Genomic DNA, 18,864 nt, shown 5'->3' on the forward strand with positions numbered 1-18,864 from the left:
CTGCCTTAAGTTGCCAAGGCGTTTTTAAGGTCTGGTGGAGGATCATTGTTGCACAGGATAATATAGCACGGAAAGCTCTACTCCAAAGGTACGAACATGTGATGTACTCCAAAGTGGTGTGACTGTACGACATTGTCGTCGCAGAACATGTCGCAGCTACCCGCAAGGCTGTGCAGGCGCTTCATAGTACCATATACACATCCCTCTCGCTTCAGTCTTCTTTCAGACTCACCCAACACCTCCAGCATCAACCTTCTTCTACTCCATCTCTGATAACCTCATTCAATGGCGTTCACCAAGACACTGATACCCTTATCCATTCTTCGAGGCCTCCAAGCTCTCTTTGGAATCATAGTCCTAGGCCTATCGATAACTCTCATCAAAGGCCACAATCCCAAACATGCCATACCTTCGATGTCCGACGTACCGAAACTTCTGCCCCTTGCGGCAGGCATCGGTGGTATCACTCTTGCTGGTTCACTCATTGGTTTCTTGTTGTCGTGGACAGAATTCCTACGAGGCTACTTCGAAGTGGTCATCGACATTGTCATCCTACTTGCTAATCTTGTAGGCGGCGTGGTGAGTCCTTTCGGTTCGAGTATATATCATGCCTGATCTGGCCACAGCAATGTACTTGGTCCACGCTAACCAGACACACAGCTTATAGCCATGCGACTACAGGGAAAGAATTGTTCCGATGAGAGTTCACACAATAGATATGGCAATGGCGATTACCCATTTGACGGTGGTCTCGGCGGTATTGATATCTTGAACGGTGGATGCACAACAAAAAACGACGGAGGAGGCGCGTGTTGGTATACAAACTGGGACAGCAAGTCTAGCAAGCTGAACACTCGGTGCCAGCAAAGTCAAGCAGACTCGGTCTTCATGTTCTTGACGGTCGTGGTGCTATTCGTAGTACTGGCTTTGACTTACTTGCGTATCAAGAGGACGCATTGAAGCGAAGCTGAGCGGGCTAGATGAGAGGTGGTGAGACCTATTCAGGGAAGAGTAAGGAAGAGGAAAGAGTGTGTAAAGACGAGGATCAACGCATGTACTCCGAGTAGTTTTGGCAGCGAAGAGAATTCCATGTAATGTAATGTCATGTTTCAATTCAATCACTCACTAAACGGGCCCACTGCCGTTCAAACTGCCATACTCTTGCTCCGTAACTGCATCAACGCCGTGCACATAGAGCCTTAGGGTATCCGCTGCACTCAACCCCCAACTACGCCGTCCCATACAAAGACATCGTTCGAGGCTTAAACTGGGCAAGACTGTAGCGCAAATTAGCTATACTCTGCCTACGAAAGGTCGCTCCAGCTTACGCTGCCGCAAGATCCACAGGTCTTGGCATCGCCGCTAATAGTAGAGCCGCACTTTGGGCAGTCGCTGTGGAAGTTGACGAGTTCGATCGTGGACTGCATATTGTCTGTTTGCTGTTTCTCTCGTTGATACTTGTCGTAAAATGTAGTGTTGCGATGTTGTGGAGTAGTAGATTGCTGATAGATGATAGAAGTTGGAGGGGTAAAGTGGGGTTGATATACAGAGCTTCTGCAGGGCCAGGCAGCTACCTCAAGCCGAGGCGGCTAGTGCACATGCCGTCAGATGACTGGCACGCGGTAAATGCGGTGGACCTCGCGATTGGAGGTGAGTGAGACGCGTGGGATAGCTGTTTCGCCATACAGTACGGGCGGCAAGGAAGACGGCTCCACCCGATAGGAGGCAAGTAAGTGGAGTACGCTGTATGTTGAGAAAGACCGAGGACCTCGAGGTATAGTTCGCGTCTCTATCATTTGATGGGAGGAAAGGCCGAGGAGAAACTCTAGGCGTGCTCATGATCATTACCTATAGACCCTACCTAACATGGCAGATGACCTGTCCGTTGATAACAGCGAACCAGCCATCCTCCTTCTTCTCCATTTCCCTCCACGTCGCTGCGATCTCTTCCAGATCCTGCTCCGTCGCATATCCGCTGTCCAGAGCTCGCTGTTTGTAGTCGCTTTGCACCGTTCTATCGGCCCAGAGTCCACACCACCACTGTCGCTCTTCCGGTGTGCTGAATGTCCAGGCTGATACGCTAGCCTCGATGTCGCTTCTTGGGAAACCCGCTTGCAAGGCTATCGCATGCACGTACCTGCCCATGTTTGGATGTGCCTTGAGCCCGAACGCAATCTTGATATATAGTTCCTTCCACTTCTGCATCCCTGGGTGCTCGGGATACCAGTCCATAGCACTGTAGTTGCATTCTCGGACTGCGACGATGCCGCCTGGCTTGGTTAAGCGCTTCATTTCCTTCATCGCACCCAGCGGATCTTGTAGATGCTGCAGCACTTGATGCGCATGTACAATATCGAAGCCTGCCTCTTCTACGCCATCGAGCTTGTTCCATTCATGTATATCCCCAGCCTCGAATCGTATGTTTGTGATGCCCTTTTCCTCCGCGTGTTTTCGCGCCTTCTCGATGACTTCGGTGGAGGGATCGATGGCATAGACGAAGCCTTGTGGGACGCGCGCAGCAAGGTCGACGCTGATGGTTCCTGGACCGCAGCCCACGTCGAGGATCTTGAGTGAAGGGTTGTTGAGGTAAGGAAGGAGGTGAGGACACGAGTTCTCGACAGTACGCCAGCTGTGGGAGCGGAGGACGGATGCGTGATAGCCGTGAAGGTATGGTCCTGACATTGTTGCTAATTGGGGTAATCGTGGTAATCGTGTTCAAGCTCTAGTGAGTAGTAGTCGTCAATTGAGGTGTAGTGTGCAACTCAAGTAACGGAGAATCAGAGCGTTGTTATACGAACACTCGTTCCTGCAGCCTGTGTTAGTCGCGGAGTTAGTTGGACATAACGCGTGTACAGTCGGAAATAACGTGTTTAAGTATTTCATACTCCGAGATCGGTGTCAAAACACTCTGGTTTTCCGTATACACGTTCGAGAGCCAGGATGGGGTGACAATAGAGGGGATGGTTGACAGGCGGCACCAGGGCATCTCCAAGTCCGAGCATCGGCCATCTCGGTACCATTGCTAAGTCACCCATTCGATCGGCCCCCTCCATACCTCCACCATCTACTCCAACATCTCAAAGGCCAAGTCGCGCATTACCAGAATGTGTACAAGGCACAACGCGTACCCAGCATGAGTCTTACAGTACAATCTAACACCATGTAACCCTGGCCGCCCCAGCCACCCACCAAAACACCAACCACCCTAGTCCCAAAACAGACAATGGTAAACCCTCCCCAAACCTCACAATCAAGATATTACCCACACATTACACACGCGCGCGCATACTGCCGTACGCCTGCTTCTGTGCATAACCTCACCCTCGGGTCAACTCGGTCCCACTGCAACCAGTATCTTATCCTGAAGTTGCCGCATCGAGTAGGTCTTGTCGCAAACCGTGGATTGCGGGAAACGTGCATTGTCCGTTTTGGATGTGGTCGGCATGTATGTTTTGAGTAGCGCTGCATGTGTTCATGCATGGAATATGGACTGGTGGGTTTGTGGTAAGGACTGCGTGAGCATATACGCGGGAGGGGGTTTGACTGGTGCGCGAGGGGTGGATGGCTGATGGGGCGGGGTGACGGATAGGGTAATGGGGAGCGAGGGGACAGGGGATACATATTGAAGAGTGGTAGGCTAATTAGAACTGTATAGTTGTATCTTGGTTGTTTGCGACGAAGGTTGTGGGATGAGGCAATTGTACAAAATGGTAATGCGTATGCTAAGCTAATCGCAAGAGGAAGGATGATGATAAGAAATGAGGAACGTATTTTTCGTACTAAAAGAGGTGATGGTGGTGATACAAGCCCAAGCGAACCACAAGGAGAACAAAGAAAGACCCGAGCAATGCCGCACCGCCCATCAATCCAACAGAAAGAACACCGACTCGCAAAACATGCGACTACCTCCTCGAGAATCTGCCATCGAATGAATCAGCCTCTCGGTCATACCCAGACAAACTCTTTCGTCTCCGACCCCCCTCCGCTAAACTTGCGCTCCTCCGACTCCCCTTACTTCTCACCGAAGTAGAATATCCAATGCCGCTGTCCCTCCGACTACCCGGCTGCTCGATCACCTCCACGATATCCTCCTCATGCTTGAGCTGCCGGGTATCGTGATCATCCGAGAGATGCTTGATAAGAGCCTTGACGTCGCCACAGATGGTATCAGAGTCCGCGTACTTGGAGCAAATGACGCAGCAATATTGGCCGTCGGGACCGTCACGATGACACTTGACGACGAAGCGGTTCTGGACTTGGAAGGTTCGTTCTGTGTCGTCGGCCCATTTGGATATTTCCCATGCTTTTCCTGGTGAGAGGTGGAGTTCGCCTCTGCAGTGTGGGCAGTAGGGGTCCCGGTCTGATGTTATGCTGGTGGCAAGTTGTTGGGTTGGGTTCCGTTGGAGGTCGTATGCGTATACGCAATATAGGTTGTTGGAACTTGAGATCATGGTAGTTCCGGTTACGGAGGTGGCGTCGGTGACGGATTGTTCTGGCTCGACATTGTCTCGCCATGCGAGCACTGTTGTGTTGACAGGGCTGCTACTTCGCACGTGTGAACTCCGGGATCGTGGTTCCGGATACTTCATCAGAGCTGTGGATGCTGAACTCATACTAGCACCAGACTGAGGCAGTGTCAACGCGCGCGATGGTGCATGTGATTGCATGTGCGAAGGCGCATGCGAAGGTGCCTGGGACATGATGTGGGATGGCGCATACGGCGGTGCCTGGGATCCTGTCAAAGACTTCGCACGAGATCGCGTACGGGATGTCACGTGTGACGGTACATGCGATGGCGCATGGGAGGTATGGTGAGATGACACGTGTGACGGCGCATGAGAAGTATGGTGGGATGGCGCATGCGAAGGCGGGCGCGAGGTATGATGTGACGATACATGTGAAGGCGCATGCGATGTATGGAGGGTCATTGCTTGTGATGGCGCATGCGACGGGCTCGAACGTGCCGTAAAAGAGTGCATCGACCTCGGTGTAAGCGGCCTCTCATCCTGTTGACGTTCCTGCAACGCAGCCAATATCTCGACCGACGTCGCAGCTGCTACTCTGGATGCCGCATTGATGTTGGCTAGCTGATGGGCGATGGTGTCGCCTGATGTGGGCCCGTATAGGAATGTGGTGACCAGCACGCTTTGGAGGGTAATGATCTGTGACTGGAGGGCTGTATGCGCGGTTACTGGTAGTGACTTGTTAGCTGATGGGTCTCATAGGGTTCAGAAGAGGAATAGCATGCATACCATCGCCCATGGCGAACTCGGCCCCCAGAGTTTCACATCCGATATCCATCTGCCTCATGACCACAGCTTTGTCCGTCACGATAGCCTCATCGCTACCTAGTCGGTCATCCTTCACATACTCGATGCGCCTCGAAGCAGGGTATCCTTTGCTGCGCAGATTTTGTTCATAGTCTCTTTGCTCTTTAGCCGTGAGCGTCCCGTAGAGATCCCTCGTGGCATCAAAGACATCCAAGAGTGTGTTCACAAGCGACTGCACGACATTCGCCGGATCATCGGGAGGGTTCTGGGGTCGGTCGTCAGTACGCCCATTCATCGAACAACATGCCTTGCTTGCATATATACGGGCCGAATAGGAGGTGTGCTTACTATGACAGCGACGCTCATGATCAGACTTTGCTGTTTTTTACTTGTTGTCGTTCCGGTTCCTGCTTCCTGCCGCACCGTACTTCCCTGATATGTATAAGACAGAAACAAACCTGACTCGCAGTCGAAAGGGGAGCTGAGCGTAGCGAAACTAAAGTAGTTTAAAACTAAGAGCTGAAGCCTAAGAAGTCACGTTCTAGGCACCACCACATAGGGGTCCTCTGTTACCTATACAAAACGTCCCACGCTCTCCAACCCACAGACCCCTTTGAATAAGCTCCGCAACGGATTGCTTCCCCACTCAAGCCCTACTTTGTTATGAATCGCCTCATGCTTGATGATGGCTTGGACAGCTGGCAGGGCGCCATTGGTGCTGAGCGCACCTTTGATTGGAACATCCACCGCTACGGGCCGCGCCAGGAACGTGCCCGCATGGAGCTTGACGTCATTCTCCAAACGTAGCGCCACGCCGATGGGAATAGTGGGTGTGACTTTAGTGCCAGTGCGCGGGGTGGATGCGTCGTATTACTTCTCTGGGTCGCGGTGGAGATGATAAGACCCAAATGCGGGTATAACGCCTTGTGTCATACTCAAACGGGTCCATTGTACGGGTGGGTTTTGCCCACGGTCTCGACGTTTCTGAATTTTTACCTACATGCAACATGATGTAGGGTGGGAGCGGTCTGGGGAGTCGCAAACTATTGAAGTGACTGTATCGTGCATGTCGCTCGAGAGCGTGCATTGGGACGCACTGGTTGCGCTTGGAGAATGCGGTGTCGGAACACGTCATCGGGCGCGAGCAAAAGCGCAAAACGCGATCAAGCTATGTATGCGCCTCCCGCGACGATGCTGCTCAGGTATGGATGAGAACGGTCCTTTTTGGATCGCGGCTCTGTTTTGGGCGCCATCGTGTGATCGGGTGCGAGAGTAACAGTGTGACTAGGGGTTGGGATCGTGGCAGGCTCTTGATCATCGCCGGCTTAGCGCGGTACTAGCGCTGGATGCTCGTGCTGCCGGCCTCACAACATCGGGGTCAGACACCGGAAGTCGTAATATCCATACGAATTTACATGCAGAATGAATACAGCATTAAGTTTGTGACTGGAAGATCTAGTATGCAATTAAGGGTCACCCGCTGTCGGCGTTGGTAAAACGTTCACCTAGTACAGATACAGTCAGCTAATACACCAGAGAGCACAGCCAAGGAGTGCGACTAAGCTATCATATTTACACGACCAGCATGTCAGCCTCGAATATCCGTCTGTTGATTTCTAAGACACTGTCGTGTAATGGACACACTACTGCGATACATAGTCATGCTTGCCCAGCACGAGCGGTGAGTCTAGGACAGCCAGATCCCGACACCTTCAAAGACACCGAGAATGTACCACATGCCTCTTCTACCACCTCAAAATCTGCCAGGGACGGTATGGATTTGCGTTTAGTTGCATCGTCTAGCTCCCCCGAAGACGAGCAGAGACAGATTGTTGCCATCCCAGTGACGCTCTCGGAAGCCTCCGACTCCCAGAACCTTGCCTCACTCTGCAGGTTCCTCCGGCTCAACACTCCTGCTCTTGCTATCTTCGAGGCTCTTCTCTTTGATAAACCACGCAAAGATGGCGCTCCCTGCAACAAGCACAATGCCTACACACAATGCGGCCCTAGTCGCCCTTCCGTAACACTCCCGGACGATGCTCTTGAGTGCCGGATCCAGACCCCTGTAGTAAGCCAATCCAGCCCTGACACGCTCCGCAATCTCAGCCGCATCGTCACCCTGCAGCTTTTCCTGGAGAGCTTTGCGGAGTGTCTGATTAAACGCCGTAGCGCACATGGAAACACCGAAGACTGACCCGAGAGAGCGGAAAAGGTAGGAACAAGCGGTGGCAACGGCTTGGTCGGTGTGGGAGGCATTCGCGATGAGGCCGATGAGTGTCGTCGTTACTCCTGTGCCATTGCTAAAAGAGCATATGCATGTAGCCACCACCATCGCGGGTAAGCTCTCGGTTAATAGGCCAGCGAATAGGAGGATGAATGAGAGCCCGATCGTGAGGTTCGTATACGCCATGACGGTGATCCAGTAGTACTTCGCTGTACGCCTCATGTAAAAGCCGCTGAAAAGCGAGCCGCTAACACCAAAGATGATGGAAGGGACAAGGAACAGTCCAGCTTTGGAAGCGCTGTAGTCGCCCATGACCTGCCAATAAAGCGGTATGAAGAACAAGGCAGCCAACCATCCCCCGAAAGAGAAGAAGTTGCAAAGATAGCATGCGAAAAGCGTCTTGTTGAGGATGATCCGGCCTGGGGCGAAGGGATGACTTGCGACGTACTTCTCGACTAGCACGAAGACGACGAACAGCGGCGTAGATGCGAGACCGACGATGGTGATGGGGTTACCCCAGGATACGTTGGAGCCGCGATCGAGACCGACAAGTAAACCGAAGACGGCGAAGATCAGGATGACCGCGCCTAGGAAGTCTATCCTCTTGATCTTCTCTTTCCAGTGCGAGTGGTCTTGCTCTGGGAGATCAAGCACCAATGACACAGCAATGAAGGCCGCAGCGCACATCGGACCTTGCGCCAGGAATGCCCTGCAGAGGTAGAGGTACGAAGTCAGTACACGTCTCACATGCATTTCGTACAGACAGGACTTACCATCGCCATCCAACGCTATCCGCGAGTAACCCACCAAGAGGCGCACCAGCCGAAGCACCAAAAGCGTAGACCAAGTTGACATAGCCCCTAAATTTGGGTGTGTGAAGTCAGTGTATGCGTCACACGCACTTCGTACGGAAAGACTTACTGCCACTGCCCCCTCTCCCTCAAGCCCACGATATCACTCAACAAAATACTCGTGCACACACTCATGCCGCCACCCCCGATCCCCGCAAAAGCCCTCGCAGCAACCAACTTCAAAAGTGAGGATACGAAGTCAGTGTATATATCATGTGCGTTTCGTACAGGTACGACTTACCTCACCGATGGTCCTCGCAAGCCCACACCCCACACTGCCAACCCCAAAGATCAAATACGCAGACAACAGACATTGTTTCCTACCGAAAATATCCGAGAGTTTACCGTAGAGAGGCTGGAAGGCGGAAAGTGTAAGAAAATACCCCGTCGCAATCCAGGAGGTAGAGGACAGGGCGTGTAGATCTGTGCCGATGGTGCCGTAGGTGGTTATTACGAGGGTTTGGTCGGCGGAGGAGAGGAAAACCTGTCAGTTCACTCATTAGTTTCGATAACTTTTGGGCAACAACAAAGTATGAAGGGACGGTAAGAAAGGTTACGTACACCAATAGCAATAGCAGGAAATATATATTTCATCCTCTTCCTGACTTCAGGCAGGCCCTGGTGCTTAAACGCGTCGCCATGGCTGACTTGTCGTTCTACATCTCCTCCATCTTCTGCGTGCAGTCCTTCTGGAGCGATGCCAGTTTCTACGACATTTGTCTGCGCGTCGTTCGTGGGGTTTGGTAGGAGTGGGGTGGTTTCATGCGCAGGGACATGCTCGTCGCGTGGGAGATTCGGCGTCATTGCGGCGGGGTCGGGATGGCTTGCATGCAACGGCGAGACGCTGGATACTGCTCAAGACATGGAGGGGTGCGAAAGCGAGCTTTAGCTATAGCTCTTTGATGCGCAAGTATGACTCTTCAGAGTTGTCATGGCGATGATCGGTAAGCTTCAGCGCGTTGTTGCTGGGACAATTTTCATAAGCCGCGTTATGTCCGTAGGGCGTAGTGGGGCTGGATCAGATAGGCAGGTCGTTGGATGGATCACGGGAAGTCGCGATACCACCTGGGCACGAACGCGTTCACAGATAACGAGGATGCAGCTGCAGAAATCGTCGAGTCGCTAATGTACAGAATAGACTACAGTAACTATGATACTTCCGCACAGACCGGACCATGCATAAACCGGGGATGAGGTATGGAATGCACATTTCATAACGACTATCATTAATCGCAGCGATATCATTGCAGTGTACTGACAGATTAAGCGGGTTGGTATTTCCGCAGCTGTGGTGAGATTAGTGAACAGTGCATAGTCATTTGGAGGAAGGAGCAACTTACATCTAGACTCAAGTATTTGCTCGTCATCTTGCCTTGGTCCCGCATGACACCCACCAACGTCTCACTCTCCTGGAAGAAGCCTGCCTTCAAAGAGATGACGATAAACTGCATACCGGGACTGGCATGCTCGCGCACGTACTTAGCCACTCTGCTGACATTGACGTTGTCTAGTGCTGCATCGACCTCATCGAGGACGAAGAACGGCGAAGGTTGGTAGCTGTGAATGGCAAACAGCAGAGCAAGCGCGGCAATCGTCTTTTCACCACCAGATAGATGCTCCATGTCGCGGAAACGCTTGAGCGGTGGCATGGCATGGTATTTGAGACCTGCGAGGTACGGCTCCGAGCTGTCTTCCATATCGAGATACGCCTGTCCTCCAAGCGGGAACTGTGGCGACTTGGTCAGGTCCTTGTAAGTACCACCAATGTTCTCGGAAATATGGTTGAAAGCCTTCATGAAGAGATCGTAGCGCTTGGTCTTGACTTCTTCGAAAGCCTTCTTTGCAGCAGCGGCGCGCTTGCGCGTCTCGGCGAATGCTTCGTCGACGGCTTTGAGACGCGCTTCTGTTGCAACGAGACGTTCAGCAGCGCGCATGTTGGGTGTAGCCTTGTTGATTTCGGTTTCGAGGTTCGTGATCACATCATTCAACTTAGCTTCAGCAGCCTTGAGCAGATTGCTAGCTTGAGATTGCACGCGCTCATCTGGGTCATCCTCCTGCGCGGTATTAGTACAAAGCATATAGACGTTAACTCTGGAACTTACACTCTCAAGTATCTCAACAACCTCCGTCTTCAGCTCGTCGTCGAGCTGTTCAAAGTCGACTTCGATGCCATAGTCGTCCACCTCCGCGGCCTGTATCTGGGTCGAATCAGGGTCCTCGTCAATGTCCATAGCGTCTGCGTCCGCGTCGGGCCGCGGCATATCAGTCATGGGTAGGGACGTCAGCGGTTTAGAGTCTTCCGTGAGTGGAATCTTGATCTCGTTGACACGGCACTCCTTGAGCACATTGTAACGGTTTGTCGCGCTCGACTTGATCTTTGCATCCTCCTGGTCGACCTCCTTCAGCACATTCTTGACCTTTTCGTTACGCTGGTCTAGAGTGCGTCGTGCTTCCTTCACAGCTGCAACACGTTCAGCGAGTTTCTCTTCCAACCGCTGTCGTTGATCCTGCAGCGTTTCCAACTCTGCTTGGAGTACGTCCCGGGCGCTTTGCAGCTCTTCTCGCTTGACTTCGAGCTCAGTAATGTCAGCAGTCTTGCGCTTAATCTCCTCCTCGGCTTGCTTGAGACGTTCCTCAACACCTCGGGCCGACGAATCGACCTGCTTCATCAGATATTGAAGTCTGCTGCGCTGTTTGCTGAACTCGAGACGCTTTTCTGCTGCTTCTTGCTGAACAGTACCCTGTTGAGCTTCGTAGTCGCGAATGGACTCGTAGCCGAGCCGTTGGCAGAACGCGGCGAAGACCTGGTCATTGACCTGATTGACGGTGTCTTGATAGGTTTGGAGTTCTTCTTCCCGGTCCTGCAGGCGTTGCGCTTGCTTCTCGTAGTTGGGCCGAACGCCCTTCAACTCGCTCTTGTGATGTGCTAGCTCCTTCTTGACACTCTCAATGTTGCGACCAAGTGCCCGGGCTTCCTCTTCAGCTCGAGCAATTTGCTCCTGTAGGTCTAGCAACTCGACTTCGAGAGCCTGTTCCTGGGTGTACTGACGATCTTGCTTGGGAAGCGCGCGGAGCTCTTCTTCATATCTGTTCTTCTTGTCCAGAAGTGCCTGGTAGGACCGCTCATCCCATTGTTGCTCGCTTGAATCGTCGTCACGGTCAAGCTCACCACCCGTCTGTGTACCGCCTTTGCCGATTACACGACCGTCCAGGGTGACTGCCTTGACTTCGATGCGTCTTGTGTACCTGAGCTCTTTCGCGAGCTTCTCTGTGTTACAGATCATGGTGTTGCCACATGCCGCAGTCATAGCGCGCTCGTGCTTGGGCTCATAGTTGATACAGTCGATAGCAAGTCGCATGCCCTCGTGCATACCCTTCAGTTGGGGGTCTACCGCCTGAATCTGGATGGAGTCTAGTGGGTTGAAAGACATGACACCAATGCGTTCTGCCTTCAGGTATTCGATGCATGACTTGGCGGTGGTTTCGGTGTCGACAATGACAGTATCCATCTGGTGTCCGAGCACTCGTCCAATAGCCTTGCGGTATTTCTGCATCTTGGGGGTGATGAGATCCTTGTATCGGCCGTGCACTTTCTCAGATCCAAAGCGAGTCTTCAAGCGATCGATAGTTCTGCGAGCCTCCTGTTGCTTCCTTGACTCTCGACGGCTGCCTTCGACGATGCTGAGTTGCTTCAGAACTTCCTGCAGCAACTGGTTCTTCTCGTAGTATTGCATTTCGATCTGCTTTCTGTCGGCGCGGAGTCTGTCAAGCTCCTGCTGTTTGGCGGCTCTTGCGCTTTTCAGATCCTTGACTTGCGTCTTGGAAGCCTTCAGGCGCTCCTCGAGCTGGCTGATGTCTGCATTCAGCCTCTCGACAGCCTTCTCGTGGTTGTCGACGCTCTGCTGGAGGTTCTTGACATGGTCCCGGTCGGTCTCGACTTCGCGCTTGAGCTTGTCTATCTGCATTTGGTCTCCGTGGGTCCGCTTCGTAACGTCGCTGCGTAGTCGGCCGTATTCCTGTAGGTCCTGCTCGGAAAGCTCGCGGCCCTGGTTCTGGGCAGCCGCCTTGAAGTCATCCTCCCACTTCTTCTCGGCCTTTTGGACCAGATCGAGGTCCTTCTGGCACTTCTCGACAGCTTTCTTCTCAGCGTCGCGCTTCTTCCGGAGCTCCTCGAGTCTGCTCTCGTATTTTCGGCGGGTCTCGTTGGAAAGACGGATCTTCTCTTCGATAGGCGCGAGCTCGTTGGAGGCGTCCTCAATCTCTTTCTCCTTGGCCTTGGTGTTGCGGTCAGTCTTGGTCAGATCTCGCCTGATCTTGGCCTCGGCTTGCCTCTCCGCCTCGTGCCGCTGGTGGTACTTCTCGACGCTGCGCTTGTGTTCCTTGAGTTCTTCCTGGTGGCTGGCGATCTTGTTCCGCGCCTTCTCCATAATCTGCTGGTCCAGGTAGAGCTTCCATAGGTTCTTTGTGACAACAGCTTCGTCGCGCTCGGCAAGCTTCTTCTCGTATTCGTCGGCCTCGGCCTTTTGCTCCTGATACGTCTTGAGCTCTCCATTGATGCCGCGACGCTCGTGCAGATGTTTCGCGTTGTCTTCGGTGGCGTTTTCGGACTCCTCCTTCAGGCGGTCGTATTCGGCCTTTTGCTCGAGACTGCCAGAGATGCGCTCGACCTGTAGTGTCAGCTGCTCGGGCGCGGTCGTCGCCAGCTTCTCCACGTCTCCTTGGAAGACGAGGAAATTCCGCGCTTTGACCAAGATGCTGTGCTCCTCCAGCGCTTCGCCGTACTGCTTCTGGGTGACGATGCGGTTGTTGATTCGGTACTCGCTAGAGCCGGAGCTGGTGATGGCGCGCTGCCACTCGTGCGTCTGCTCAGCGTCGTCCTCGAAGACGGCCTTGACCCAGGCGTTCTGGGGATCGTTGCGCTGTGCGCTGGTTTGCGAGTCGCCATTGTCCTGTGTGTCGCCATTGGACTGGCCATTCGCGTCGCCATTCGCATCGCCGTCGGCTTCGGTTACGGTGCCATCGGCGTTGATTCTCGCTTCCTGGATGATCCTGCCGCGGTAGACCATGTCCTTCAACTTCTCGGAGCGCAGATGGGACGACCGGACTCCCAGGACGAAGGAGATGGCGTCCATGCTGTTCGACTTGCCCGAGCCATTGGGACCGATGATGGAGGTGAAGTACGAGTCGCCAAAGAGGAGCGTGTGGCGTCCGCGGTACGACTTGAAGTCTGCGCATGTTTAGTCTGTGGATGCGAGCAATTGCGCGTCGGGGGGCCTACTGTAGATCTCGAGCCGCACGAGCTTTCCCATGATGGCGGTGGGGTTGCGCGACACCTAAACTGGTGAGTGCGCAGTGGGAGGGTCGTGTTGGGCGGGTTGGGAGTCGCGGGGTGGGCTGCCCGTGATAATCGTCGTGTTGTCGCGCGTAGTCGCGTTGACGGCCAAAGCGCGCTAGTGGCTCGACGTGCATGGTGGCCCGCAGTGACGAAAGCGTGGCCGCACGCAGGGGAGCTCGACACCGGCCCTGCTTGTCTACCTACATTTTCCTATATTCGCTGCAGTCTCGGGGAACCTGCGCCGTCTTTCTGAGCCCTCTGTCCACTTCGCCTCCTCTCGTGACCTCTTCAACCTCGCATGCCACGGGTGCCAGCGATGACGTTGTGAAGCTTGCCAATCACCAGCTTGCATTCACCCACGACCTCTCCCCCAGAAGCCCCCAAGTTCTGAGAGGAGCACGATTCTCGACCCCCGCACATCACTCGTCTTGTCATGAGAGCATAGGGTCTGACTAGATCTGATCTAAGCCGCCCCTTCCCACGGTACGCTCTCTTCTATGATATACCGCCTCTGCCCTAAACATGGACCGGGGGCACTCGCAGCGATATACAGCAGCTAACAGGCATGACGGCTGCAGGTTCACTCCCGCGTCCCTTCAAGAGAACCCTCCACCGCCGAACCCCCTCTAGCCTCGAAATCGTCCAAGAGGAACTGCCCACCATGGCGACCCCCGAAGATGCAGATATAGGCGGTATCCCCAAATCCAGGTCGGAACCGCAGCTGGGAGTCTCTGAGCTTTCGGCCCGTCCGACTCCAGGCGACTCTACGCTGCTGGATGAGCCTGTATCCTCCGCAAACCAACCACTGTCCACACCTGGTCTCTCACGCTCTGCCTCTTTCTCCAACAGCTCCTACCACGATGACTCCGACGTCGAAGATGCCGCCTTCTTCCCGCCCGTCGAAAAGCTCACCATGTTCGACTTTGTCGAGAACCTCGCCCTGTCGCAGCGTATCGAGAAGATTCAGAGTTCCATCGCCTCCCAGACAGAGAAGATCAAGAACCAGGCCAAGAACCGGGGCATCACAAAAGACCGCGTCGTGGAAGAATGGCGGCGCAGAGTGCCGTCGGAAGCAGAGCAACTCGAGAAATACAAGAGACGCATGCGCCATTCGGTCGACCGCCTGAACCGCCGCTGGAACGAGTCGCTCACCGTCACTGCGCGCGAAAAGGCCTCCTTCATCGCCGCCGTCATGAACATCTTCGTCTCTGGATACCTGGTGGGCTGCCACCCTGACCTGTTCCCACACTGGTACACGGCTCAGCTGCTCTACTTCATGCCCATCCGCTTCATGACCTACCACAAGAAGGGCTACCACTACTTCCTGGCCGATCTGTGCTACTTCGTCAACATACTACTGGTTCTGAGTGTGTGGGTTTTCCCGCAGTCTAAGCGCCTGTTCATCGCGACATACTGCCTCTGCATGGGAAACAATGCCGTCGCTATTGTCATGTGGCGTAACTCGCTAGTCTTCCACAGCATGGACAAGGTCGTCAGGTAAGGAGCGCATGCCTCTAACATTAACCACCTACTAATCTGCCTAGTCTCTTCATCCACATTATGCCCTGCGTCACGCTGCACTGCCTCGTTCACCTGCTGCCCCCGGAATACCAGCAAGCGAAATATCCCGCCATCTACGACATCCGCCACTCCGACCCAACCTCGCCTCACCACTACAACCTACTGCAAATGATGGTTTGGGCCACTTGTCCATATGCTGTCTGGCAGGTCGCCTACCACCTGCTCATCACAGTACGTCGCCGCGATAAGATTGCCGCCGGTCGACCTACTAGCTTCACATGGTTGCGCAAGTCGTACGCCAAAACCTGGATCGGCAAGATAGTCCTCTCGCTGCCCGACTTCATGCAAGAGCCTGCCTTCATGTTCATCCAATACAGCTATGCTGTCGTCACCATGCTACCCTGCCCCATCTGGTTCTGGTACCGCTGGCCGAGTGGTTTGTTCCTCACCGTTGTCTTCATCTGGAGTGTCTACAACGGCGCAACCTTTTACATCGACGTCTTCGGCAACCGCTTCCAGAAGGAGCTGGAACAACTGAAGAAGGACATGGCAAAGTGGCAGGCGTCGCCCGAAGGCGGTTTCACGCCCTTTACGCCAATGGAAGGGGGCAACGAGAAGCAATTAGGTTACATCCCTCCTCTCGAAGGCAGCACAAGCGTCAAGCCTGTAGATGGAGAGACAAGAGAGAGAAAGTAGCTTGCTAACAAGCCTTTTCATTAACAGATTCACGACGACCATGTACCTGCGCAAATCCTGTTTTACGTACTGTCTACACGATTCCAGAATGAGACGATGTAGGCGTTTGATTTGCTTCAAGTAGTTTGCTTTCCGTACTTGCGTTTGAGGGCTGCATCCGCACGCGTTTGATTTGTTGCATTGCCTAGACTGGTTGGTTGGTTGATATACCCCCTTTCCTTCGCTAAGTCTTGTCATTCTCGATTATAGCTTACTCTTAATGCTCAAGTTTCTATATCATTCTCACAACTCGGTCTTTCTCAGCATATCTATATACGCCATTGCTGTACAAACGTTGTACCGAAATACATACTAACGACACAGTATCCATTTGCTTATATATATAGGATTACCGTATCTTGTCCTATTATATCAGAGCTTTTCTCCTTCTTGACGGACCAGGCATCAATTTCGTCTCGCCAGCCGTCATGTCCTTACTCGAAAGCTCGATCCCCACACGCGCCTTTATTCTTTAAGATACGTACAAAGACCATTGCAATGGTCAAAGTCGCAATGGTGGTACTCTTCCGCAGCGGGTGGAGGCGAAGGACGAGGCTCTTGCTCTTCACCCCTTGTCTCACCGCGGTGTCCACGCTGGTCTTCAAGTCGCCGAACTAGAGCTTGGAACGCATTCCAGGTCTCTTCTCGTCCCCGTATCTCTCTCTCTACATCACTGGTCAATCCGAGTGCGTGCCGCCGCATGGTTCGCATGGTGTACTGGAATTCTTCTCGGATTTCTCGCGCCCGCTGGGCTGCTGCTATGGCGACTGCAGTTGCAGCTACGGCCTGTTCTGCTGCTTGGTCTGCGAGTTGGGATTGAGCTTGGGCATAAGCGTGAGCTTGAGCCGCTATCGCAGCTTGTGCTTGAGCGTTCCGCGCAGCTTGTGCTTGGGCATGTGTCGCGGTGTTGGCCTCGGCTTCGGCTTCTCGTGTCTGTCTCTTCGCAATAGTGGCGTTGATGGTGTTGGTGGTGGCGTCCTCGATGGAGGTTTGGAGGCGGGATGGTGATGGCATGTTTGGTGTGCTGGTATCTTGCTTTGTGTGGGTGGATGTTATAGGGTTGCGGTCCGAGAACATCTGCCACAGGAAGGATTTTCCATTATTTTATCTACTCGAGGGGTCGGAGATGCTGGTCACTACTTGAAGTCTGCCGTTCCGGAAGTGGCTGAGCTTTCTTTCACAGCACACGTTCCCGCCTGCGAAACGCTGACTCACCGAGCTGTCCCCCATATTCCACCGCATTTCACCTCCTCAACCTCGACCTCGACCTCCAACCTAGTGAAAGTACTTCCAAGTCACTCCCCTCGTTACCGCCCACCCCTGATCCAGCGCCTTCACAACCTTCTCATCCAACGGCCCCTTCTCAAAGTCTCTGAGATTCATCTCCAACTGCTCCTTGCTACTCGCCCCAATGATAACCTTATCCCCAAACTCTTTCTTGAGCTGACTATGATGCATCATCCACCGAAGCGCCGTCTCACTCTCCGTCTGCCCTTCAGGTAATTCAGACCGCAGGCCCTCAAGCGCAGTAAAGAACTCGTCGTTCCAGTAGCGCGCGCGGTACATTTTGCCTTGCATACCTAGAAATCATACACATTAGCTTCAAACTCCACTTGACTCTCTCCGAGAATGAAGGTAGGTTATCAACTTACGGTTCGCATCAAACCGGCTCCCAGCCTCCAGAGCTTCATTCTGCGTCTCGCGCTTATACCGTGAGGTCAACCACCCGCCCGCCAACGGATTGAACGCGTAGAACGACATGTTGTATTTGCGCAGGCAAGGGAGAAGTTCGTGTTCGATGCTGCGGTGGAGTGCGTTGTATACGCCTTGGTATACGCTCGGTAACTGGTATCCGTTTGCTTTGCAAATCTCGCAGATGGCTGCGACTGTGGTTGGCTGTTAGCATGATATCTGATATATTACAATGGGGGGGAGGTTAGATGACGAGGGGATAGATGGCATCGACATACCCTCCCAAGCCATAAAATTACTAACACCCCACCTCTTAAACTTCCTCCCCTCCTTGCCATTCCCACTCCCCTCCTCAAACAGCTCATGCACCGCCCTCGCCGTCTCCTCAAGCGGCACACTCCGATCCGGCGCATGCAGATACCACAAATCCACGCCTTCGGCTCCAAGCGCAGTGAGACTCTCCTCCAAACTCTTGCCCATATCCTCCTTCCTAGAGTGAGTAGGCGTACGGCCGAAAAGCCCATGGACGTTGGGGAAGAACTTCGTATCCATCACTAGACCGCGCTTCTGCCAGGAAAGTTTGGCAAGGTATTCTTCGGATGTGCCGTCCTGGGTTTGTTAGTTCGGTGGGGAGAGGAGGGCGAGAGGGAATGGGTGTGCGTACGCCATAGAAACGACTCGTGTCGACCTCGTTGTGGCCGTAAGATTGGAAGGTATCGAGGATAGCTGCGCAGTCGTTTATATCCGAGGTGCGGACTTGTTCTTCGCCTTCGCGGCCGAAGGTCATGCAGCCGAAGACGATGTCGAGGGGGGTTTTGGATGACATGGTTGGTAAGATGGTCAAGTATTCCAGTTGTGGCGATCTCGATTCTGGGTACATGGATAGTTTGGATGTTTGGGTTACTTATACTTCTGGCAACGACATCATTACACATCTTCCATGTGGAGCTGTGGAGATAAGTGGTCATGATATGCAGGGTCTTGGCGGAGTTTGACGGAGTTAACGCGGGTTACAACTCGGGACTGGACGTAAGACTATACGATGGCGATCCTACGCCTTGTTTGCACGATAAGTTCAACACTTGATAACAACTATCATGGCTGTAGGACTTACTTGACGTTTTGGGACGGAATTAATGTCGGGTGATCGACCGCGCATTGAGGTCAAAGGGAGATTTTCGTGAACATGCTGACAAAAGGTTGAGATGGAAAAGAGCTAGGCTTGTGGTAGTTGTT

The 18,864-nt window shown here is 53.4% G+C and overlaps 6 protein-coding genes across 6 annotated transcripts; 1 reads left to right on the forward strand and 5 right to left on the reverse strand.

Annotated features, from left to right (window-relative positions):
* Positions 1–1,857: 1,857 nt before the first annotated feature.
* On the reverse strand, positions 1,858–2,682 carry J4E87_003055 (uncharacterized protein; the record flags this gene model as incomplete). The annotated part of the gene is made up of 1 exon (XM_049374688.1): positions 1,858–2,682. The coding sequence occupies one exon, from the start codon at positions 2,680–2,682 to the stop codon at positions 1,858–1,860; it is 825 nt and encodes a 274-aa protein (XP_049235679.1).
* Positions 2,683–3,902: 1,220 nt separating this feature from the next.
* On the reverse strand, positions 3,903–5,636 carry J4E87_003056 (uncharacterized protein; the record flags this gene model as incomplete). Its single annotated transcript, XM_049374689.1, has 4 exons — positions 3,903–4,522; positions 4,961–5,176; positions 5,253–5,535; positions 5,631–5,636. The coding sequence occupies 4 exons, from the start codon at positions 5,634–5,636 to the stop codon at positions 3,903–3,905; spliced, it is 1,125 nt and encodes a 374-aa protein (XP_049235680.1).
* A 1,516-nt stretch (positions 5,637–7,152) lies between these two features.
* On the reverse strand, positions 7,153–9,149 carry J4E87_003057 (uncharacterized protein; the record flags this gene model as incomplete). The annotated part of the gene is made up of 5 exons (XM_049374690.1): positions 7,153–8,203; positions 8,268–8,354; positions 8,416–8,522; positions 8,587–8,829; positions 8,907–9,149. 5 exons carry the CDS (start codon positions 9,147–9,149, stop codon positions 7,153–7,155), a joined length of 1,731 nt encoding a protein of 576 aa, XP_049235681.1.
* A 458-nt stretch (positions 9,150–9,607) lies between these two features.
* J4E87_003058 (uncharacterized protein) lies at positions 9,608–13,654 on the reverse strand (the record flags this gene model as incomplete). The annotated part of the gene is made up of 4 exons (XM_049374691.1): positions 9,608–9,631; positions 9,686–10,399; positions 10,448–13,572; positions 13,624–13,654. 4 exons carry the CDS (start codon positions 13,652–13,654, stop codon positions 9,608–9,610), a joined length of 3,894 nt encoding a protein of 1,297 aa, XP_049235682.1.
* A 687-nt stretch (positions 13,655–14,341) lies between these two features.
* Positions 14,342–15,897, forward strand: J4E87_003059 (uncharacterized protein; the record flags this gene model as incomplete). The annotated part of the gene is made up of 2 exons (XM_049374692.1): positions 14,342–15,177; positions 15,225–15,897. The coding sequence occupies 2 exons, from the start codon at positions 14,342–14,344 to the stop codon at positions 15,895–15,897; spliced, it is 1,509 nt and encodes a 502-aa protein (XP_049235683.1).
* Positions 15,898–16,401: 504 nt separating this feature from the next.
* On the reverse strand, positions 16,402–18,508 carry J4E87_003060 (uncharacterized protein; the record flags this gene model as incomplete). The annotated part of the gene is made up of 6 exons (XM_049374693.1): positions 16,402–16,960; positions 17,152–17,211; positions 17,255–17,516; positions 17,589–17,822; positions 17,907–18,237; positions 18,293–18,508. 6 exons carry the CDS (start codon positions 18,506–18,508, stop codon positions 16,402–16,404), a joined length of 1,662 nt encoding a protein of 553 aa, XP_049235684.1.
* Between the last annotated feature and the right edge of the window lie 356 nt (positions 18,509–18,864).

Source organism: Alternaria ethzedia, assembly GCF_023757985.1.
Source record: "Alternaria ethzedia strain BMP 0044 chromosome Unknown scaffold_5, whole genome shotgun sequence".
Classification (NCBI taxonomy): Eukaryota; Fungi; Ascomycota; class Dothideomycetes; order Pleosporales; family Pleosporaceae; genus Alternaria; species Alternaria ethzedia.